Source organism: Lontra canadensis, unplaced genomic scaffold (assembly GCF_010015895.1).
Source record: "Lontra canadensis isolate GAN:19392208 unplaced genomic scaffold, GSC_riverotter_1.0 scaffold35, whole genome shotgun sequence".
Taxonomy (NCBI): Eukaryota; Metazoa; Chordata; class Mammalia; order Carnivora; family Mustelidae; genus Lontra; species Lontra canadensis.
In genome coordinates, this window is record NW_022631029.1 from 14993929 (window position 1) to 15019331 (window position 25403).

Sequence of the window (25403 nt, forward strand, 5' to 3'; positions counted from 1 at the left end):
TTCCAACAATGATAGTAAGAGCTGCTTTACTACCAAATAAGATTATATGGATTCTAATTGGTCCTTTTTTCAGTTTGTGAAAGCATTCTGGGTTTGTTTTTAAAATACAGTGGTCATTTAATTATGATCACAACACTGGACCTACTGGAAGTTTAATATAACCTAGCTGAAACCCACAGAACTACACATACTACATCATATCTTAGTTTTATCCAACTAGGAAGGATAACTTTCTCGTTCAGACAGAAGGGAGAATTCATCCAGGGGGCTACAATGTCGCAATTACATCGAGTAACCCATGTTAAACACACACTTTACTCCAGTAACCTGCATGACAATCATCAACTACTTAATTCCCATTTCCTTTCACTTGTTCTGGCATTTCTTTTTTATGATTCAAAAATATGTATCATTTTACTAGCATATAGTTGGTTTGGAAATAAGATTTCAATCCAGAAATTTATGTGAAGCTGTAAAAGCCACTAAGAATTTGAAAGATGTGTAAGATACATAAAATATTGTTGACAAACTAAGTTAGTTACTCATAAGGTTACGAAGATGAGTCCTTAATAATCTCATAAATGTAGTTCATTAACTATATATACCGTTATTGCCTTATTAACAAAGAATTCGTTACATGCAGCTCTCCACAGAAGTTTTGAAATATGTGGAGCTAAAACTAAATGTGCTTATTAACTCCGTGACGGAAGAGAGCAGCATATCCTTTGAGGTCTGCATTGTGCCACGCCAACAGCACTTCCATTTTTTTAACTAGCATTAGTTGTGAAACAAACACATGCATACATGCTTTTTGGGCAGTTCATTTTATTACAGCTTTTTACTCTTGATGTGAGTTTAGAAATGTACAGTGTCAAGTTCTATTTTATTAAAGGAAACTAAAATTCTGAAGCTACTCCCCACTCTGTTATACACATGATAGCAACCCATACCTTATTTTCCAATTTAAACAATTAGTAAACTCATTGAGACCTGTATTATTGTTTACAAAAATGCAATATATGCAAATTAACTGTGCTAAATAAGAAAATCCATTTCAAATATCTTCTAGACTCAAAAAGAACACACACATTACATATTTTTATCATTTTATTAGGAATAATTCCAAATGGGTTATGAAGAAAACTTACTGAGTTTGATAAGTTTTTCAAAAACTCTTAATGAAGATGTGTTCACCAATAAACAATAAACATCAGCAGAACTATCATATACTGGGCAAAGAGTCAGGCTGATACCAAAAAGCAACATGCAACATAAAAAAGATACAATATAAAGGAAGACAATCTGCTGGGTATTAAAAATCATCTCAATATGAACTCTTTGCAACCAGCACTGAACTAATTAGCTATCAAATCCAAACCACACTAAGGTAAGCTTGGCTGATGAAAGCCAGGTTCAATAAGGGGGGAAAAATAGAAGTTCCTCAGTGCAAGAGATCTGAATAGTGTTTTGGAGCATTTCCCTGGCTGGTACAAGCAGTATTAGAAAAACGTTTTGGCAAGGGAGAAAAATAAATACAAATGGAATGCTACATTTTTTTAAATCAGCAGACCGCCCCAGGAATGATAAAGGTATCAGTAAAGTAGCAAGGGGAAAACTTTAAAACATTATTTCGTGTGGGCTCAAAAAACATTCAAAACGGATTTATTTAAAGGTGTCACAATAGCTATGTCCAGGCATTTGGGCTTAAGGGAATTAAAATTAAAAGAGGACACTTTTTTCCCAAGTTAAGGAGAATTTCTTTAAAACCAAGCATATTGCTAAATAGCAATATTACACTTGGTAAACAATAATTGGCAACAAAATAAGTTTAAACGCTGTAATATTCTGCCCAAACCAGTCCCAGATACTGTTTAATAACCAAGATGCAAACTAATTTTGTTGTAACAAGCCTAGACCAATTCTATCAAATGTGTCCTTGGTTAGATCCAGTTTCATTTAACGTTTTGAAAGCTCGTTTGACAGCCAGTCAAGTCCCTCATACAGACCAGTTCCTTGTGTAGCACAAGTGGCTTGAACATACCACTGTAAAGAAAGAACAAGAAAATACTTGATTAACAGAACATTATATAAAACCAGTCTTTAAAATTTCTTAATCAGAACATTAAGTATTTCCGCCCAACTGTGCAAGCATAATATTTAGTCAGCAGTTACCATACATGTACAGGAAAAGGGAAACAAAACACTAATATATAAAACTATAGAAATAAAGAAGTAAATACAGAGGGCGCCTGGGTGGCTCAGTGGGTTAAAGCCTCTGCCTTCGGCTCAGGTCATGATCCCAGGGTCCTGGGATTGAGCCCCACATCAGGCTCTCCACTCGGTGGGGAGCCTGCTTCCCCCTCTCTCTGTCTCTGCCTGCCTCTCTGCCTACTTGTGATTTCTGATAAATAAATTTAAAAAAAAAAAAAAAAAAAGGGAAGTAAATACAGTTTACATCTCACCATGACTTTTGTATTTAATAATCTCAGTAACTATATAGAATTATATATACAGAACTACAGTGTTCTCATACACACTTCTCACAAAACTCCTGTCTCAATTAAAGCTACTCCTACCCATTCATTAGATTTTATCAACAATCCACTCCTTAATCTGAAAAGAAAGTTCACAGGAAGATTAGTAACTACTTAAGGGGACCCATCAGGTCCTTCTGACCCTCTTTTGCTTCCCATAAAACTACATTCAAAGTACAGGAGGCAAAATTTTAGAAAAGAATAGGCACTGTTGATACTGGAGGCAAGCTTTTCAAATAATTCCACTATCTTTAGTCTTTGCATTCCAAAAAGTTTCACTTTTTGGTGGTAACAGGAAGTGTATGAAATGCCGTGAAATGTTAACAAAGAGCAAGAAAAAGATCTAGAGAACAATTTAATTTCCTTTAAGCAATAGTTCATTTTTTAAGCAATAGTTTATTTTTATTACTTTTCTTTACTAACCTATTTTATTCTGTCTTACAATAAAGACCTTACTTTAATATCACAAGGGCAATGCAAGTATACCATTCTGGCAATAATTATTTGAATAACAAACACCCCAGTAACCTAGAAGGCTGGTTAAAGGTACAAATTCTCATCTTCACAGCCCTGAAAACTGGTACCATTTACAGTTTATCTTGTTTAAATCAGCCTGGTACATCTCAAACAGCCTATACAGATACTGCCATAGCACAGTATCTGCCTTGTTGACAACTTAGTGAAAAACCACTGTAAAGCACAAGTCACATTAAAGTTTGTGATATCATATTTACATATAAAACAGTAGATTGAATTTGGCGGTATTTAAAGAGTTTATTTATTTTTTTTTTTTAAGATTTTATTTATTTATTTGACAGAAATCACAAGTAGACAGAGAGAGAGAGGAGGAAGCGGGCTTCCTGCTGAGCAGAGAGCCCGATGCGGGGCTCGATCCCAGGACCCTGAGATCACGACCTGAGCTGAAGGCAGAGGCTTTAATCCACTGAGCCACCCAGGCGCCCCGAATTTGGCGGTATTTAAATCACTGATCTAAAACAAGCTACTGGAGAACAAGTATGATATTTCTTTTTTTTAATTATTTTCATAAAAGATTTTATTTTATTTATTTATTTGACAGACAGAGATCACCAGTAGGCAGAGAGGCAGGCAGAGAGAGAGGAGGAAGCAGGCTCCCTGCCGAGCAGAGAGCTGGATGTGGGGCTCGATCCCAGGACCCTGGGATCATGACTTGAGCCGAACTGAAGCCCGAGGCTTTAACCCACTGAGCCACTGAGCCATAATGTTTCTTTTAATTTTAAATTCAAAACTTGTTTAATGTCATAACGATAGTTCACAAGCTTTGGATGTTAAAAGGTAAACAGTATAAACCAAGATTATCTAAAATACGGCTGCACTATGCAGCAATCAAAAGAAATGAAATCTTGGGGCACCTGGGTGGCTCAGTGGGTTAAAGCCTCTGCCTTCAACTCAGGTTATGATCCCAGGGTCCTGGAATCAAGCCCCACATCAGGCTCTCTGCTCAGCAGGGAGCCTGCTTCCCCCTCTCTCTCTGCCTGCCTCTCTGCCTACTTGTGATCTCTGTCAAATAAATAAATAAATAAAATCTTAAAAAGAAAGAAATGAAATCTTGCCTTTCGCAACGACGTGGATGGAACTAGAGGATATTATGCTGGGCAAAATAAGTCAATCGTGAAATAAGTCAATCAGAGAAAGACAATTATCATATAATCTCCCTGATATGAAGAATTTGAGAGCCAACGTGGGGTGTTTAGGGGATAGGGAAGGAAAAAATGAAACAAGATGGGATCGGGAAGGAGACAAACCATAAGAGACTCTTAATCTCACAAAACAAACTGAGGGTTGCTGGGGAGAAGTGGGTAAGGAGAGGGTGGCTGGGTTATGGACATTGTGGAGGGTATGTGCTCATGTTGAGTGCTGTGAAGTGTGTAAACCTGGTGATTCACAAACCTGTACCCCTGGGGCTAATAATACATTATATGTTAATAAAAAATATTTAAAATATGGCTGCAAAAATACTGCAGTTTTAGTAAGAAAACCAAATTACAAAATACTTGCTGCAGAGCTCTTTGAAAGATATAAAATTAAAACAGACAATATCAATAATCTTTAGATGGGGTGCCTGGGAGGCTTAGCGGGTTAAGCCTCTGCCTTCGGCTCAGGTCATTGTCTCAGGGTCCTGGGATCAAGCCCCGTGTTAGGCTCTCTGCTCAGCGGGGAGCCTGCTTCCCCCTCTCTCTCTGCCTGCCTCTCTGCCTACTTGTGATCTGTCAAATAAATAAATAAAATCTTTAAAAAAAAATTACATCTTTATTGATACACAAATGTTTTAAAGATAAAGTTAACAAAAATCAAATGAAATAAAGGTATTTAAACATTTGGCTCCTTAAAAGATAAATATTAAAAGTTAAAAAACAGAGGGGCGCCTGGGTGGCCACTTTCATAAGTGTCCGAATCCTGATTTTGGCTGAGGTCATGATATCAGGGTCATGAGATGGAGGCCCATGTTGGGCTCTGCACTGGCCATGGAGCCTGCCTGGGATTCTTTCTCTCTCTCTTTCTCTCTACTCCTCTCTTGGCAAGGGCGGGGGAGATATTAACATAGTTTAAAAATTGAACACACATTTATAAAAGTCTGGAAGGGCTCATGTTTGTAGTGTATTACTGTATTTTTTAAAAAATGGTATGCTCATTATCTGTCCAAAAGGGACAATTGCTTAATATGTATTGAAGTGAATACTTCCTTAAACAATTACATTAATTCTAAGTCAGGAGATTAACATGAACCTCCAAATACTTACTGTTCTGTTACGAAGAGACTGAAGACCTAATTTATCTGTCATTTCACTGATGGCCATAGCATTTGGCAAATCCTGTTTGTTCGCAAAAAGCAGCAACACTGCATCTCGCAACTCATCTTCCTGAAGCTGAAAATAAAAGCTAAGATGTTAACAACTAACAATCTGAACTCAATCACTGTGACAAAGTAGGTAAAACACTGTCTTCCTGTATATACCACTTATTCAACCTTGAACACATTATTAAACATCAACCTAATTTGACAACATAAAGTTCAGGGACACTTACATCTTATACCCTTCAATTTTTAAAACCCAAGCAAAATCTCATATGCCTTTCAAGTAAAGCAAAACTATTTTTCAAGCCAATCATCCTGCACTCCATTAAAGTAAATCATTCATCTGAGCTTTCATGATCACCCATTAAGAGTCAGGATTGGTAAGGACAAGAAACACATATGGAAATAAATATTTACAGCAGCATCTTATGGTACCCAGTAGTAGAGGACTCTTTTTGGACTTTTATTCCTTTCCAGCCAGCAGGGCTAGACAACAGGAGGACAACAGTACAATGACTAGGGCATTAGCAGTATCGTGAAAAAAAAATACAAGAATAATGTAAGAGTATAATAATAAATAATACAGGAGTAAATAATAAGTAATAGAACAATAATAGAAGTAAATACAAGAGTAGACACTGGTAGGAATGAGTACTGACACATGCCACACCACGGATGAGTGCTGAAAATTAATGCTAAGTGAAAAGTAACAAAAAGTTTAAAAAAACCACGTATTACAGGATTCTATCTACATGAATGCCTAGAATAGGCATATGCATATAAAGTAAATTAGTGGTCATAAGGGCTGAGGGTTTGGGGTGCACTGAAGGAAGAAATGGAGAATAAATACTAATAGTTCTAGGGAATTTCTTTATGGTCAATAAAAATGTTATAAAATCAGATTGTGGTTAATGTTTGCAAATTCTGTATACTAAAAACCAGTAACTTACATATCTTAAATGAGTGACGTTTACGATATATGAATTATACCTCCATAAAGCTGTTTACAAAAAGAGTAGAAGGCATGATATTTAACTCCTTGGACAAACTACCATGACTTAGTTATACATACACTGGCACAAACTGCAATATAATCTTAAAAGCAACGAATGAGAATTAAGATTTCATTTCAGTAAATATTTTACAGTTATCCAAGTTTGAAACCATAACAAAGTATATCCCCAACAATTTTTACAATACAAATACAGCTGACCCTTGAACAACATGGGTATGAACTGTGTGGGTCAACTTCATACATGGTTGTTTTGCTGCACATTACTGTAAATGCATTTTCTCTTCCTTGTAATTTTCTTAATAACATTTTTTCCTTAGTTTACTTCATTAAAGAATACAATATAAAACACACATAACATTCAAAATTATGTGTTAATCAAGTGTTATTGCTAAGGGCAAGAGTAAGCTATTAGATTTTTTGTGTGAGAGATAAATCTAAAGTGATATTTATTTCTGTAAAATACAACTGACAGTTGAAAAAAAAAATCAAGGATGTGGATATTGTTTTCCAACTTTTCTAGTATTTTAGTTGACTCACAAATGCATAGAAGTATTCCAGATGAGAGGTGGGACTGCCAGGAATGCTGCAGAAAAAATGTCCACATTCAGTGGAAAGCTGGATTAGATGTCTTTTGGAACCCTTCCAAGACTAAGATTTTCAGATTCTTTTCGAGTATGCCAGTCACTTTAATTATCATATTTAAAACAACAGATTCCATGTTAAAGTGTCAAGCCACAAAAAAACTGGAGTATTAGAATAGCTCCAGAAACACTAAAGAGAATTTTACTTGAAATCTGTTATTTAAATGACAAAGCAAAGACCAAAACAAAAAATGTCAAAATAGAATTCTTACTAGATCACAGTGAGATTCTTGTCAAGCTGGAGAACAGTTTCCTTAAACGCAAAATCCTCTGCCCACTTGCCTTTACTCCCTAAAATGAGGTTCTGGAACACATACTGAATAACTTTAGTAATCTGTATCGCCATCTGTAGGTTTTATGGTATGGTCTTTATCTCATCTGAATTTTCCATATTGTCCAAATTCATCTTTCTGTTTGCTCTTTTCAGTCTGTATTTCTAAAACCTTGTCTAAACATTTGTTCTAAAACATTTCTAAAGCTTGTCTTAATTCTAATTTCTTCTTTCCAACATCAGTTTTTCCTCCAAATTCCAAGATTCCTGGTGTGATTTCATTATTAATTTAGCTTTAATACATGTTTCATGTTATCCATGAGCACACTTGGGGTTAATTTTCTCCAGGTTTTTTTAATGAGCTCCAGGATGCAGCTCAAAGTTGCATCCTATCTAATACAAGCCTTTTTCATTTCAAAAGCAATTTTTAACTCTTCAGTTTCCCTTTCCAGGTCTTCAATTTTAGCTTCAATTTGCTTATCTTATGTGATTTGTTCTGAAGCTTTTTCTTCATTTGCATCAACCACTGATTTATAGTCCAGGAGTTATTGTTTTGTCTGTGCTCTCAGCCTGAGCAGCAGGGTGAAGTGGTCCTTGGGATGCACACCTGGACACCAGACCTGTGCTGGCCCACCCTCCCCACCTCCCACTCCAGAGTCAGAGGACTTGGCAGGTGCTTGCTTCTTGGGTTGCAGCCAATTCTGACTGGTGAGAAGAAAAGCCATCTAGGACAGAAAGGCATGGCCTCAGGAGGCACTAAATTGTGGCCAGCAAAAGCAGTTAATTTTTTGAGGACTCAAAAGTTATACATGGATTTTCAACTGTCCACATGGTGGGTGGGCCATGAGCCGGCACTCCTAACCCCCAGGCTGTTCAAGGGTCAACTGTACATGAAAACAATCGGATACCCGGCAAAGCTAAAATACCATCATCATCCAAAATGCTACCACCATAGGTGCAATTCTTTATCATGGCTGCTACTATGAAATATTTCAGAGTATATATTATATAGGTACAGAATAGAGAAAACTGAACCCAGTGACCTTGGGAACAGATATCTGAACCAAAATTCCTAGATCGCAAAAGTTCCAAACCTATAGATTTTTTATCTATTAAATAAAGCACTGGACTAATGGAGACATCCTAAACCAGAGACCTATCACCCCTGGAGCATGGTAAAAACAAGCTGAGCCCTCCTCCCAACTTAATGAAGTAGCTACTCTTCGGTCTGTTTAAAAAGCTCTACAGTTTTTATGTGCATTCTTAAGAATCTGTGATGACTGTTCCTCAAGGTTCTTTCTAGCCCTGAAACAATTCATTTGTGTAATCTAATCACACTAAGATGTACCAACCACTAACACCACCATTGTCACCCTGAAAAACACATCTTGGAAATAACAAATTTAAAAAACTTTCTTACCATTTTCTGCAGCTCTTCAGCTCCTTCCTGAATTCTTTCACGATCATTACTATCTACCACAAAAATAAGACCCTGGGGAAAAAGTGTTTTTATAAATAAACTGCAACAGTTAACCTTAAAGGAGACACTAAATATTTACAGACAAAAGAACCATATTGAATTAAACATCAAGAAGCCAATGTCTCATTATTAAAAGAACAACAAAAAAGAACAGGGCCCTAAGTACTAAAAATAGATTTGAGCACTGTTTGTGATTTTGACTTATGTTATTAAAAAAAAAAATGTAGAGGTGCTTGGGTGGCTCAATCAGTTGAGGATCTGATTCTTGATTTTGACTCAGGTCAGGATCTCAGGGTTGTGGGATCAAGCCTCGCATGAGGCGCTACGCTCAGCACAAAGTCTGCTGGCGATTCTTTTCCTTTGTCTCCTTCTTGCCCCTCTCCCACTCACATGCACATGCTCTCTCTAAATAAATAAAATCTTAAAAAAAATCTCTTAACCAACCGATCACTATTCTCAACTACACTATGAATAAATTTTATCCCACTTCCCTTTCATGTTAAGTGCAGATTGTAAGTAACAGAATGGTTCACTATGTGGGAACAAAAGGAAAAAAAACTAATGAAAGATCGGAGTGCCTAGGTGGCTCAGTAGGTTAAGCCTCTGACTTTGGCTCACTTCACCATCTCAGGGTCCTGGGATCAAGCCCCACATCGGGCTCTCTGCTCAGCAGGGAGCCTGCTTCCCCTTCTCCCTCTGCCTGCCTCTCTGCCTAATTGTATTCTCTTTCCCTCTGTCAAATAAATGAATCTTTAAAAAAAAAAAACAAAAACAAAACACAGGGCGCCTGGGTGGCTCAGTTGGTTAAGCGACTGCCTTCAGCTCATGATCCTGGAGTCCCAGGATCGAGTCCCACATCGGGCTCCCAGCTCCATGGGGAGTCTGCTTCTCCCTCTGACCTTCTCCCCTCTCATGCTCTCTCTATCAAATAAATAAATAAAATCTTAAAAAAAAAAATAAACCACAAAAGATCCTAAAGATGCATGAATCTAATGACTTAATTAGCATATTCAGTAAAAGGCATGCACAAAGTGTTTCTAAAAAAAAGAGGGAGAAGGGGCACACAAAATGGTTTTTGTAGGCTTAGTTATGGAAAAGTCGGCTCTGCTCCACAATATTATTGACTTGATCAAATAAGAAATTCTTTTATATTTATTTTTTAAGTAAACTCTAGGCCCAGTGTGGGGTTTTAACTCACAACCCTGAGATCAAGAGTCACACTCCACAGACTGAGTCAGCGAGGTGCCCCCCAATATGAAATTCTTAACAAAAAGAAAAGTAGTAACCACTCCTACAGATATTCACAAACATTAAAATTCTATTCTAGAAAAGAAATGGAATTAAGGAAACAGTTAAAACTTTTCTAAAAACTTTCAAATGGAAAAGTATAAAATTTTCAACTAGAGAGAGATTACCTTGATAGCTTTGTTAAAATCTATTAATACTAAAGTGATTACTTTAAATATTATTCTCTCCACAACCCTGACCACTGAAGTATTTTTTGATCATTTGTCACTTAATCACAAACTGTCTTATGCTTATTTATATAAATAACTAGATTAAATCCACCAAGAGCATAAAATCCGTTTAGGACAAAGAGCTACTTTATTCTGTATTTACACCTCAGTATAATTACAGTTCTGAGCTTGCCAGGGTACCTAATATTTATTCTAGGCTATGGTCATTAAAATGACGATGTTCTTTGGTCTAGCAAATTTCAAACCCATTTCCTTTGTCTCTGCTGGAAACCATCATTTTAAACATCCTAATCTCTGAAAATACTTTTGGTGCTATGAGAGCCAGTACTGCATAATGGAAAGATATCCAAATTCAAATATCAAAAACTACTTATTACATAAATGACCTAATCCTGGAACATGCCTTCTCTTCTACAGAAATAAAACCATGCTAGCCAACTTTATCAGCCTGTTAAACATAATCATACAGATATAAAAGAATCTAGTACTGCACTTGGCTTATCACAGGCATTTAGTAAATGTTGTCTCCCCCTTTCCCTCCTAATTCCAAAAGCTACTGCTTTTTAAAATCTATTCCTCTAGAAGAGGCAATGCTTCCAAAAGGCATCTAATTTTATCTGGACTACTAACTATCCATTTTTATTCTATTTTAAAATGTAACTAATGCTATCAGTTCCAAAGTAACACTTGAGAGAAAAAAGTATTTCAGTAATAAATTCAAAGTTATGCACTTCCTGGGACAACCTAGAATCAAGAGTGTAGAAAAACTAGGATTCTAAAGTAAGTTTGCTACAATAAAAGACTACTTAAAAGGCCAAGTACTTACTAATTTAGAACAGCAAAATAATTGGAATTATCTAATGAGGGAAGAGGAATTTATTACAATAAACAGTGTGTCTTGGCTCTAGGAACATGATTAAACAGTATTCATTTCTTTTTAATTTTATAGCTAACAGAACTGATCGGGAATGTTAGAAAAGCTGGTGTAAGAGCTTAGCTGATTACCTCAGGTAACACATAAAACTTTCCCTGCAGACATGAGTTCTCTAGGAAGAAGTACTTAGGACTTTTGATTATAAGATGATCCAAAGAGGCCAGGAATGGATCTAATCTCAAGAACTCAAAAGTAAATGGGGCAACTGGGTGGCTCAGTCAGTTAAGTGTCCACCACTTAATTTTGGCTCAGATCATGGTTGCAGGGTTGTGAGATCAAGCCTCATGCTGGGCTCCATGGTGGGCATCTCTTTACCCCTCCCCAATACATGCACCAGTGCACTCTCTCTCTCTCTCATCTCTAAAAAGCAAAACAAAACAAAACTCAAAAGTACATTACAAAGCAAAGCATTCTAAACAAATGCAGGACAAGATCAGGGTTACTCTTGGTCAAGAATTACAACTTGAGGATTAGCAAAGTTTTACACTGTTCCTAATTCTACTTCAAAAACACTCTCTAAATGAAAGGACGATGACTTACTTTATAATAATCTAAAATAATCTAAAAATCTATTAGAAAGAAACATCAATAAAACAATATTGGCCATACCCTAATAATTGAAGTTGGCTAATAGAAACGTGGATGTTTGTATGCTAGTTCTCTCTATTTTTGTGTACCTTTGACAATTTCCATAATGAAGTTTTTTGAAGCATGTGACTTGCATCAAAATAGCTTTTCCAGGGGCACCTGGGTGGCTCAGTGGGTTAAAGCCTCTGCCTAAGGCTCAGGTCATGATCCCAGGACCCTGGAATCAAGCCCCACATTGGGCTCTCTGCTCAGGGAGGAGCCCACTTTCCCCGCTCTCTCTCTGTCTCTCTGCCTACTTGTGATCTCTGTCAAATAAATAAAATCTAAAAAAAAAAAAAAAAAAAAAAAGCTTTTCCAGGTGCCTGGGTGGCTCAGTCATTAAGCATCTGCCTTCAGCTTGGGCCATGATCCCAGGGTCCTGGCACTGAGCCCCACATCAGGCTCCCTACTCTGCGGGAAGCCTGCCTCTCCCTCTCCTACTCCCCCTGCTAGTGTTCCCTCTCTCACTGTCTTTCTTTGTCAAATAAATAAATAAAATCTTTTAAAAAATAGCTTTTCTAATCACACCTAATGAACAGAAATATTCTAATTTTTAAATAAAAAAGCATGCCATTATTTAACAGGACACAGTACTTAAACCTGGTAACCAGTTCCAGCCAACTCACCTAGGGTATTCACTGCCACCTGGTGGCAATATACCTCACTTGCATACTGTTTTAAGAGTTGGAAGAACAAGAATGACTTCTGCGAATCTTAAACATATGAAGTGCTTGTAACATCACACATTACTTAAAAATTGTATCATCAACTCCAGTAGTAAACAAAAACTGATGAGAAACCGCTCCTGTGTTTACTGCTCCAGGTAGTAAACATAACTGAGTTGGAAAGAGGTTAAAGAGAAATCTAGAATAAGAACCACCTCTCCAGTCCTAGTAAGTCATTCCAGGCTTCAGCTGGCTCCTACATAACAATTAGATTAGAGTAGTGAGTGGTTCTCAAGAGGGCGCAATTTTATCCCCAGAGCATAATTTGAATATATGGAGGTATTTTTGGTTACTGCAAGTGGGTTGGTTGGGGTCTGCTACTGACATCCAGTGGGTAGAGGCCGGGGACGCTACTAAACATTCCACAGTGCAGAGAACCTCCCCTCACCCCAACAATAAACAGTTAACTCAGTCTGAAATGTCAACAATGCTGCTGCTGAAATACCTTATACCAGAGCCTTGCTCTTCAAAGTAAGGTCCCAAACCAGCAGGACCACCACCCAAGAACCTGCTAGAAATGTAGAATCTCAGGCCTTACTCAGTCTGACCTTACTAAATTAATCTGTATTTTAATACCCAAGTGATTCATATGCACATCAAAGTTGGAGACCATTACTGATACCTAGTTTAAATCCCCCGAAAGAAGCCTGAGTGGCCCGGTGGGTTAAAGCCTTCGGCTCAGGTCATGATCCCAGGGTCCTGGGATCGAGCCCCACATCAGGCTCTCTACTCGGCAGATAGCCTGCTTCCCTCTCTCTCTCTGCCTGCCTTTCTGCCTACTTGTGATCTCTGTCAAATAAATAAATACAATCTTTTAAAAATAAATAAATAAAAATAAAATAAAATAAATAAATCCCCCGAGATTCTAATTCAATTGGTATGGAGTTAATGATCAGCACTTTGGCATTTTTTTTTAAAGCTCCCCAGGTGATTCTAATGTGCAGCCAAATTTGAGAACTTCCTGCTCACAGACTACTAGTATCTCTTCCCAATGCCACTATTATATATACTACATGATAATATTAAAATATCATACAAATCAATGAAGTGGATCTACATAAATATGTATTTTTAAAGATTCATTTATTTATTTTAGAAAGAGAAAGAGAGAGAATAAGCAGGAGGGGCAGAAGGAGAATTAAAATCTCAAGCTGGTTCCACACTGAGTCCAGAGCCCAACGTGAAGGCTCTATCTCACAACCCTGAGATCACACCTTGAGCTGAAACCAAGAGTCAGATGCATAACCAACTACACCAGGAGGCACTCCAATATATTTTTTTCTTAGTCTATTTTAATAAGGTAAACACTTAACTGAGCTAAATGGGGACTATTAATTGATTTTTATTCATTAAAAATTAAAATGACAAAGTTACACAGACCTTACTTTCTAGACTAAGAACAAAACAAACAGTACTACTGATGAGACACCTGGTTCAATCTTGAGAACCACCGCCACCTAATCTTCCAAATTATTGTTATGATGGCTATGTAACTCTTTCCCCTGGGTAATTTAGCCTTCAAAGGCATGAGTGAGAGTGTTCACTGAAGAATATATAAGTGGTGATTAAGAAAGCCAACTCATATAAGAATGCCAACACCCAGCTAAATAGTAGTTATCAAAAGAAACTTTAAAGCATAAAACATAAAGAAAAGTTATACAAACTGTACAGCATTCCTTACCTGGGTGTTTTGGAAGTAATGCCTCCAGAGAGGCCTAATTTTATCTTGACCACCAACATCCCATACTGTGAAACAAATGTTCTTATATTCTACCGTTTCCACATTAAAACCTACAAAGAAAAAAAGACAGTTGTGCAAAATGTGATTAGGAAAATAAAACCCCTTACTATGGAATTCTCTCAGAATTGCTTTTTAAAAATCTACTAGATAATCAACAAACTGAAAAAACCTAAGCCAATTATAATGATAGATATATGACATAGTACACTTGTCCAAACCCATAGAAAGCACACCAAGAGTGAACCCTAAGGTAAACTATGGACTTTGGATGACTATGTCAATGCAGTTATCAACTGTAACAAATTGAGTGAGGACGCTGATAAAGGGAGAAGCTATATTTACACGGGGGTAAGTTTACGGGAAATCTCTGTATCTTCCTCTCAATTTTTCCGTGAACATAAAGCTCTCCAAAATAACAAAGCCTTAAAAATTGTTTCAAAATTAAACCATATCTATTTCTTTTATAATATAGTATTACGATATAATTAAAGTCATCTGTAAACTTTCTTACCAATGGTAGGAATGGTGGTGACTATCTCCCCTAACTTCAGTTTATACAGAATGGTCGTCTTGCCAGCAGCATCCAATCCAACTAGAAAAAGACATTAAAGATTTTAAATCTAGACCAAAAGAACACACACTATGAATTAATTTTACAACAAATTTATAGTTTGAAAGCATAAGTCAACTGCTCAAGGCCCAAATGAGTTAGAAATGAAATTACTTCGTTTCTGAATCCCAAGACAACACTTGCTGCAGAAGGCCTTTCCATTTTTCTTTCTAGAGCTAGAGAGACAGCATGTAGTAGTGAAAAGGAGAGAAGTATCTGACTGACTCAGGCGCTAGTCTCTAGATTTGCTTTGCCACAAATTAGTCAAATGTCTTTAAACCAGTCACTGTAGGAAACTGAGACCAGAGGAATTAGCTATAAAACAAGGAGACTGAATCATCTAATCTAAGATCTTTTCCACTCAAGTCCTTATTAATTCTATGAACTACTATCATTTTTAAAAACCCGTTACAAACTGAATCAGAGAACACATAAAAACAAGTGAACAAAAATTACCAAAAAATGTTAACTGTGCACTAGTATCCTTAAATGATAATAAAAGAAGATGAGGCCAATTTTACCCCTACCTAAATTCATTCCTACATCAAATGCACAGAAATGAGAACAAAAGACTGGTTAATTTAGGTTATAAAAAAAATGGTCTTATAGTCATCTCCAATGTAATGAACATCTAAATTCTTAAAAAACGATTCCTTTGAGGCAGATATAAGTAGGGAAGAATGTGCTTGTTTCTGAAGGAAAAAAAATCCATCCTGGAATAAGAGAGTATACCTCTTCATTACAGTGATAGTGATGAGCAAATTAAATACTCATATTTTAAGTATGAATCTCTCAAAATCTGTCTCAAAATCACGTTCTATATTGTCAAACCCTTTTAAATGGAAGGTCAGTATCTAATAACATCACTGAATGTATCATTGTTCCAAGGACATCACACATATGGCCATCTAGATTTATGCTATCACAGATTTTGAAATGAATTCAACTTCATTCATGATTTAAGCAAAGATGCATTTTAAATATTTAAATCAAAGCGTAACTTGGCACATGAAGCGAATGCTATTAAGTTAAAAAAAAGACACACACAGAAATCACCCCCCCTTACCTACTTTACCTTACTGCGAAAATAAGTTTTTTTATCAGTTCAATTGGCAATTTCATACCCCTGCCACCCATATAACCTTTTCTGCACTGTACCCTACAAAGGTAGCTTTAAGATTTTTCTGTACACTGAGGCAATTTATGTCTTTGTATTCTGTTTCTTTTAATCAAACTGTGTTCCCTACTCCTTCATCCTGAGATATTCAGGTTTATTCTTTCCAAAACACTGTAATACTTACTAGACAGAGTGAGCAACTAAGCCCTCACTCATGGGCACAAGAAAAACCAACTGGCACCAGGAGGTGCTTTGTTTTTTGAGTGCAGGACAATATAAATAAAAAATCAGAAAATATATATTTCTAAAATACACCCAAAGAAACAAAAGTTAACTACCTGAAGTCTGTTATCTTCAGTAAAAATACAGAAAACGATGGGGAGAACAATATGATTATTTCATTGTTTGAAAAACCTGTTTCTATGTGATATAACAGAGCACTGGGTGTTATGAGCAACTGACAAATTACTGAACTCTCCCTCTGAAACTAGTAATATACTATATGTTAATTAATTGAATTTAAATAACAATTTTAATTTTTAAAAAGATTTTATTTATTTATTTGACAGAGAGAATAGGAAAGCACAAGCCGAGGGAGTGGCAGCAGGAGATGGAGAGGGAGAAGCAGGCTCCTGGTTGAGCAGGAAGCCCAACATCGGGCTGGATCCCAGGGTGCCCCAAATTTAAAAAAAAAAAAAAAAAAAAAAAAAAAAAAAAAAAAAGCAGTAGCTGTCTCTTGAGAGAGTAAGTCCTTCTCAGGTGATTTTGACCAAATTTTAAAATAAAGCAAAATTCACCATTAAGTAACTAAGGTAAAGGTGGTGCCTGGCTGGCTCAGTCAGTTAAGAGTCTATCTGACTCTTGACTTTGGCTAAGGTCATAATTCCAGGGTCTTGTGATTGAGCTAAGTTAGTCTCTGTGTTGGATGCGGAGCCTGCTTAAGGGTCTCTCTCTGGGGTACCTGAGTGGTGCAGTTGGTTAACGAGCTGACTCCTGGTTTCGGCTCAGGTTATGATCTCAGGGCCCTGAGATCAAGCCCTGCATCCAGCTCCACGCTCAGCATGGAGTCCTTGATTCTCTCCCTCAGTCCCTCCCACTGCGTGTGCATGCGCGCGCGCGCGCACACACACACACACACACACACACTCTCTCTCTCTCTCTCATAAACGAATCTAAAAAAAAAAAAAAAAATTCTTGGGGGTGCCTGGGTGGCTTAGTCAGTTAAGCATCTGTCTTTGGCTCAGGTCATGATCCCAGGGTCCTAGAATCAAGCCCTGCATCCAGCTCCCTGCTCAGTGGGGAGTCTGATGCTCTCCCTCTGCCCCTCACCCCACTCATGCTTGATCTCTCTCAAATAAATAAAATCTTAAAAAAAAAAAAATATTTTCGGGGCACCTGGGTGGCTCAGTGGGTTAAAGCCTCTGCCTTCAGCTCCGGTCATAATGCCAGGGTTCTGGGATAGAGCCCCACATCAGGCTCTCTGCTCAGTGGGGAGCCTGCTTCCCCACCTCTCTCTCTGCCTGCCTGTCTACTTGTGATCTCTGTCTAATAAATAAATAAAATATTAAAAAAAAAAAGATTCTCTCCCTTTCCGTACCCCACGCCTGCTTGCACTATCTCAAAAACAAACAAACAAATCAATAAAAAACTAAGTCAAAATAGGATTAAGCCCAAGTGAGAAGTGAAACTAAAATGTTGATTAGAAAAACATGAGCTAGATTTTTTTAAAGATTTTATTTATTTATTTATTTATTTATTTATTTATTTATTTATTTATTTTCTTGACAGAGAGCAAGAGAGCACAAGCAGGGGGAGCAACAGAGGGAGAGGAAGGAGGCTCCCCACTCAGCAAGGAGCCCTATGTGAGTGAGACTCAATCCCAGGACCCTGTGATCGTGACCTGAGCCAAAGGCAGACTCTTTACCAACTGAGCCACCCATACGATTTAGGTTTTGAGAACTACAGCAACTGCTAATCCTCACTGGAAGTCCAACTAAACCTCACACCATCACTAAAACAATTTATATCTAAAAATACTGACACAGAACAAAGAAACCCAAGACAAATTATGATTATATATTTTAAGTTATAGAAAAGCACAGAGGTAACCCAATTTTTAACAAAACTGTTAACACGTGCTTGTGTGCATAACTAATATTCTACTTCTAAGTTAAAATTTTCTTCACACAAACATGTTACTTTCATTTAAAAAAAATTCCAAAATAACATTTCCTTTATGAATACGTTGGCCTGGTTACATTTCCTGATGTATCTATTAGGAAGAGGACTGCTTAAAAACCTTGAATATATTTTATACAATTATTTTTAATGAAAAGGGGGGGAAAGTGTTTACAAAATAATGCAACCTTAAGGCTTTTTAAGGAAGTTATTTTTAAAATAAAAACTGTAAGATAACAGCTAAATAGCTCACAGCTACATACAAGATTCTAAAATCATGAAGGTATCTTTTGAGTTTCACAAAAAAGTGTTATATAAATGCAAACCACAAGTTTTTTTAAAAAAGGAATTTCTAGGAGCACCTAGGTGGCTCAGTCATTAAGGGTCTGCTTAGGCTCAGGTCATGATCCCAGGGTCCTGGGATTGAGCCCGCATCGGGCTCCCTGTTCAGCGGGAAGCCCGCTTCTCCCTCTCCCAACTCCCCCTGCTTCTATTCCCTCTCTCACTGTCTCTCTCTGTGTGTCAAATAAGTAAATAAAATCTAAGAAAAAAAAAATTCTACTGTGAGATTAAAGATGCACAAATGAACGCATACCATCACTTAAAACTCATCATATAGAATTCTTTACTCAAAAACATGTTGGTCTAACAATTTTGTGCTACTTCAGTCATTTCTTAAGTACGTATTTCCTTAATGTTGCAATATTTGGCAATGAGTTTTCTCCACAAAATGAAACTATAACCAATTCTCACCTAGCCAAGATAAGACTAATCTGTACATTCCAGCAATGCTCTCCCCTCCCGTCCACCCCCATAAACAAGTCACTGTATTTTAAGATATACTGGAATTACTTGTTCTTCTTAACTGGACTTAACTGGACCTGTACTTTAACCAAAATATTAACAGCAATAAAACTACCCCAAAACTCTTAGCCAATCATTAAAAAGTATGTCTACTAAAGTGTGGCAGCAAGAAATATTTGTATTTTAAGTTAAAGACACTAGATTCCACGATCTCAAATTGAGAAAAAAAAAATGCAGAAAGGAGACTGGGATGAAAAAGAGTCTATTTTCAGACAGATAAAATTTCACACAGAGTATTTTTCTTTTTCATGGTTTCATCTTTCAATTTTCTACAAGGAAACTTAAAATACAACTTCATAATTACTTAAAAATAATTTAAATTGAGTGCTTATTGTGTTCCAAGCACACCACTAAGTGACTCCATACATTTTTGTAATATAAACCTTACAACTACCCTCCATTTTTTCAAATGCAGCATCTGAGGTTAAGAAATGTCCCGAGTCACAAAAGTAGAAGAGGGATGCAAAACTCCAGGTCTTATGGAAAAATTAGATCCCTCAGACACACCTGATGAGAATATAAAATGGTGTAGCTGCTCTGGAAAACAGTTTTGTCAGTTCCTTAAAGTGTTAAATATAGTTAACACAGAACCCAACAATTCCACTCCTAAGTATTTATTTACCCAAGACAATTAAAATTATATGCCCATACAAAAACTTGTTTTCAAATGTTCATAGCAGCATTACTTAGAACAGTCAAAAGAGTGGAAACAACCAGATTTCCATCAAATGTGAATGGATAAACAAAATGTGGTATATCCATAGAAAGGAATTACTTTTCAGCCTTAAAAAGGAATAAAGTACTGACACATGATATAATATGAACCTTTAAAACATTATGCTACAGTGAAAGAAGCTAGGCAATAAAGGACACATTGTATGATTACATTATGTGAACTATCCTGAACAGACAAACCCATAGAAACTAAAAGTAGATGAGTGGTTGCAGAACCAGGGAAGAAGGGAAGCAGTAACCACTAATGGGTATAGAGTTTCTTTCGGGGCTGATGAAAATGTTCTATAATTAAGACAGTGGTGATGGTGGGGGCACCTGGGTGACTCAGTTGGTTAAGCCTTCAACTCTTGATTTCAGCTCAGGTTATGAACTCACAGTGGTGGACTGAGCACCCTACTGGGCTCTTCGATGGGCATGGAGCCTGATTAAGATTCTCTCTCCCTCTGCGCGCACACACACACACACACACACTCTTATGCGCTTTTTTATTTTTATTTATTTTTTTAAAGATTTTATTTATTTATTTGACAGACAGAGATCACAAGTAGGCAGAGAGGCAGGCAGAGAGAGAGAGGAGGAAGTAGGCTCCCTGCTGAGCAGAGATGTGGGGCTCGATCCCAGGACCCTGGGACCATGACCTGAGCCGAAGGCAGAGGCTTTAACCCACTGAGCCACCCAGGCGCCCATGCGCTCTTTTTTAAAAAAGACAAGACAGTGGCAATGATGACACAAGTTTGTGAATATAGCAAAACCACTAAACTGTATACTTTAAAGGGATAAATTTTGTTATATGAATTATATCTCAATTTTTAAAAATTAAAAACAAAAGCCAAAAAACCCCTAAATCTATACCAGAGCTCTTAAATGGTATTTATTTTTTTTTAATATTTTATTTATTTGACAGAGATCACAAGTAGGCAGAGAGGCAGGCAGAGAGAGAGAGAAGGAAAGAGGCTCCCTGCTGAGCAGAGAGCCTGATGCAGGACTCAATCCCAAGACCCTGGGATCATGACCTGAGCCGAAGGCAGAGGTTTAACCCACTGAGTCACCCAGGTGTCCCCAGTCTTTATCGTTTTTAAGTGTTACTGAAAGATAGCAGTTAGCACATGAATCTAGTTTGCCAAAGTACTGTGAAGTTTAACATTTTATTCCTACAGTTGTTATCCCAGAAGTTTAAATAATTTTAAAAGGTGTTTGAAGTTATAGCTTGTAGTTAACTAATTAAAAACCAATGCAGTGTTTTAAATGTAATGTCGCTTAAAGTATAGATCAACAGAAATTGTCTATTTAGGGTTTTTTTTTTTTTTTGAGAAATCACTCAGGTGAATGATATTATTGAATATTATTGAACTTAAATTCAAAAATGAACAGTTTCCCATTTTAGATATTTCATGTAGCCCTGCATTACCTTATTTTTAGACTGATCTCCAGTGTCTTGCCTGTGTAATTTTGGGAAACGGCTCCCCAAGTTTTGTTTATGTTGGAAAACACTAATGTGTTCTGTAGAGGAATTATTAATACTAAGCTCTTTGAACTTGTTTTTTTTCCCCACTGAAAAGCTGAGAAAATGTTGCTTTTTAAAGGATTGCTAATAACAGTGTAATTCTGTATTGTCTTATATGTGACTGTGGTTTTGTGGAGACCGGAGAGGTTCCTCTATTTGCCAATTTGAAAAATATTACTAATGTTTTAAGTGAGTCTTCGAGCCATAGAGTGGGATTTCATGCTTTTTCCCTAGCATATATATTTTTTTAAAGGATTTTATTTATTTGAGAAAGAGAGAGAGCAAGAGAGTGGTGGAGGGGAAGAGAGAAGCAAGCTCCCCACTGAGCAAGGAGCCTGATGCAGGGCTAGATTCCAGGACCCTGAGATCATGACCTGAGCTGAAGGCAGACGCTTCACTGACTGAGCCATCCAGGTGCCCCTTCCCTGGCATAAATTTTTTTTTTTTTAAGATCTTATTTATTTGAGAGAGAGAATGAGAGAGGGAGGGAAGAGAGAGAGTGAGTGAGCGTGAGAAGGGGGAGTGTCAGAGGGAGAAGGAGACTCCCTGCCAAGCAGGGTGCCCAATGTGGACTCCATCCTGGGACTCCAGGATCATGACCTGAGCTGAAGGCAGTCGCTTAACCAACTGAGCCACTCCCTGGCATATTTTGTAAATACATTTATTATGTGATTTTTAATTTTTAAAATTTAAAAAATTTTCCCTTTCTAAAAACAACATGTTCCTTTTTTAAGAAATTTTAAAAATATAAGAAAGAATAATTCCACCATTACACTATTGTTAACATTTATTATATTGTCAGGCTTTTAAGAGGAAATTTATGTTCTTTCTTTTTGACTTAGCTTATTATGAGCATTTTCTCAGGTCATTAGTTGAAAACATAATTGCCAGCCTTTTAAAAAAAAGCCCTTCTGATTAGTTATGTGATATAAAGAAACAATAGAAAAGGCAAAAATCTTTAGTTTGATGCCACTAGAAGTTGATAAAAGTACATTTTTAGTTGTACCCTCTGGCATTATTGCAAATGGCTTTCAGACTTTGGTAATTTGCTGCTAATTAACACATTTCTCAAAAGTGCAGATATTTCTGATTTATTGGGCAGAAGTAAAACTTAAGCTTATAATTACTTTTCTGTACACCTGGTAGCCTTACTTTTAGATTTGATGGTCAGACTTCTGAAGAATTAGATAAAATACAAAGATACAGTGTGTCCACCAGAAAAACCTAAAGGCAAGATGGCAGTAGATAAATACCATTTGAGGGGTGACTGGGTGGCTCAGTGGGTTAAAGCCTCTGCTGAGCAGAGAGCCTGCTTCCCTCTCTCTCTTCTGCTTGCCCCTCTACCTGCTTGTGATCTCTGTCAAATAAATAAAATCTTTTAAAAAATGATAAAGTCTGGGGGCGCCTGGGTGGATCAGTGGGCTTAAGCCTCTGCCTTCAACTCAGGTCATGATCTCAGGGTCATGGGATCGAGCCCCGCATCGGGCTGTCTGCTTAGCAGGGAGCCTGCTTCCTCCTCTCTCTCTCTCTCCTGCCTCTCTGCCTACTTGTGATCTCTCTCTGTCAAATAAATAAAATTTAAAAAAAAATGATAAAGTCTGGAAAAGTCACTGACTCAAGAAGGTATGAATTTTATGTAAGCCTAATAAAGAAAAAGTGCACTTATCTGCCAGAGAACATTAATATGAGAAAAGCAATCATTAACTCAATTCTAAACTTGAACACAAGCAGAGAAAGACCTTGAGAGTGATTATTTATGCATTCACTTCACAAAGTTGGACCAAAAAAATCAATTATCAAACTTCCATATCACCTCTTTCCCTACCCCTGCAATAGCCTCCCCTAAGGTTATGCTTCATTTGATGAGTAAACTTGACTTTGTAACTTTAATGTTTTTAATCAAGGAAACCTAATCATCCCAAAATTAAAGAGCAAAACAAGAATAGGAAACCAGAGTAATAAGATATTTAATATAAAAAAAGTAATTCCAAATCATGACTTCTATCTCTTGCATAAACACACAAAGTTAAATGCTTTTCCATTTTCTTTCAACCGTTATTTTTTGGGGATAAGGGGAGAAATGCTCCCCTAATACAGTAAATTCAGTAAAGTAATTATAGCATAACTCTACCTTTCTTCTCCCTCTGAAACGTTAAGCCATCACAATGGTACAAAACACAGCAATTCATTTACTATAAATCTTAAGTAAAAGGACAAACATAGTACATTTCCAGGAACACAACTAGTTCCTGGAAACCAGGTACTAGTTAATTTCTTTAAGGAACAGCCTGGAATTTCATTTATCACAGTCCAAAGTCCTCCCAATGACTTCAGATCCTTTTCAGACTGTCAACTTTCAGCCACCTTAAAAACTCAATATGCTTGCCCTCCTTTAAAAATTGTCTCTATAAATGAAATCTAAAAAAGCTTTAAAGAGAAAAAATTTTGATTTACCTTTATGAAAGAATTAACTATTCCATGAATTGTAAAGAAGACAGAAATAACAGTTAAAAAGGAACTAAATGTGTAATCTTCATACATCTCGAATTACTACTGAATCTAGCTTTGGAAAACTTTCAAAGAAGTAGTAGAAATAGAACCAGAAAACTAGAAAATATAACTTTTCCTCCGCACTCTACAAAAACAAGTTTCTAAATAACCAAGTTTCAACATTTAAATTAGAGGAGCTCCTTTTCGCATTATTGAGGTCCACAGAGCTTAGCTGTGATGTAGAAACGACTCACAGTAACATGGGGGAGGGGCTGCTTTACATCACCCAAGTGACAAGCCCCTTCTCCCTCAGCTGAAAAACCAACCAAAAAACTGGCGTTGAAAAGTAGCTCTTAAAAGCTTATTTTCCACAAGAATCTTTTTAAATACCCTTTGTAATTATTACTGAACAAGGCTATCCTAAAATTAAGGGTCACGATGTTCAGTTACTAGGAATTTGTTATCGGCTTAAAAAATTAAGTTTTTTTGTTAAACCTTAACCAGCTAGATAAAAATTAGTTTGAAAACCAAAGACAGTAAACCAAACTTAGTTTTTTGAGAGTGGCCAAAAAGTGATTCAAGATAAACTCAGTTTTCAGGGACATTAATAAGGAACACGAAGTGGAATCCAGCGCCAAGTAAGTTTGGCGAAGTGAGCGCTGAGGACTCCGGACTCTTCTGAAACCGAGGGTGCTCCCTTGCCCCCGCTCTGGGCCTGGTCACTTCCTGCCTCGGGCGGCTCCGGGCTCCCGGCGACCGCTCGCTCCACATACCACTGGAGTGTGCAGTGTGTGTACACGGAGCAGAAAGGGGGAGGAGGAAGGCTGGAGTAGTTCTGCCTGCGTCCTGACCGCTGCCCACACCGGAGAAGGAGCCAGACCGCACTCTCAGAATGGGCCTCGCCAGTGTCTTCCGGGCTCAGGGAGATCAGAAGAGTTCGCTTCCCCCACATCTCCGCCCAATTCTGTCTGATTTCAGTAACATCAAGTAGAGAAAGCCAAAGCCAGAGGAAGAAACCTTGTCCCGCGGCCCTGCCCGGCTTCTTAGACAGATCTGGGGCGACCGCCCACCTTTCGCCCCATTGTTCCCCCTTAAGAATTCCTCCTGACCCCGAGCCGCCGCCCCTCCCCCACCACAGCGGGCGGAGGGACAAACAGGCCCCGAGGCCGCCCCAAGCACTTAAGACCCCGCCTGCCCTCGACTGTCGGGCCGTCACTCACCCATCAAAATGCGCATCTGCTTCTTGCCGAAGAGGCGGGAGAAAAGGGAGGAGATAGTGAGGCCCATGGCAGTAGTGGCACTTGCGATGGGCAGGAGCAGAAGGGGTTTGGGGCGTCCCCGGGCCTTCTCCTTTCACGCTCCCAACAAACTGAGCGAAGGAAGAGGAGCTGAGGGAGAAAAAGGGCGGCAGAGACGGCTCGCTAGCCGGCGTGTCGGGCGAAGCTCCAGAACACGAACTAACGGGGCGAGGACCTGCTCGACGACTGGCGCGGCAGCTCCGGGTCTGGCGTTTTAGGCTTCTGCTATGCCACGTCACGCGGTAGCAGCGGCGACTCCAGCAGCTGCCCGGCCCCTCCAACGCGGACAGAATCGCGTCACCGCGGGCCCAACCCCCTGCGCTTC

The 25403-nt window shown here is 37.9% G+C and overlaps 1 protein-coding gene and 1 pseudogene across 1 annotated transcript; both read right to left on the reverse strand.

Annotated features, from left to right (window-relative positions):
- Nucleotides 1-808: 808 nt before the first annotated feature.
- ARF4 (ADP ribosylation factor 4) lies at nucleotides 809-25403 on the reverse strand. Its single transcript, XM_032868379.1, has 6 exons — nucleotides 25001-25403; nucleotides 14794-14874; nucleotides 14223-14332; nucleotides 8718-8789; nucleotides 5315-5440; nucleotides 809-2043 (listed from the first exon to the last, which is right to left on the reverse strand). Exons 1-6 carry the CDS (start codon nucleotides 25065-25067, stop codon nucleotides 1957-1959), a joined length of 543 nt encoding a protein of 180 aa, XP_032724270.1. The 5' UTR covers nucleotides 25068-25403; the 3' UTR covers nucleotides 809-1956.
- On the reverse strand, nucleotides 5973-20549 carry LOC116873996 (annotated as a pseudogene).

What these genes read in the sequence shown, in the direction of transcription:
- ARF4 (XM_032868379.1), bottom strand. Translation starts at nt 25,067, where the DNA reads ATGGGCCTCACTATCTCCTCCCTTTTCTCCCGCCTCTTCGGCAAGAAG. An exon ending in GCAGATGCGCATTTTGATGG is followed by an intron (nt 14,875 to 25,000) that starts GTGAGTGACGGC and finishes GTCTTTTTCTAG; the next exon opens with TTGGATTGGATGCTGCTGGC. An exon ending in ATTACTTCCAAAACACCCAG is followed by an intron (nt 8,790 to 14,222) that starts GTAAGGAATGCT and finishes CTTTTTCCCCAG; the next exon opens with GGTCTTATTTTTGTGGTAGA.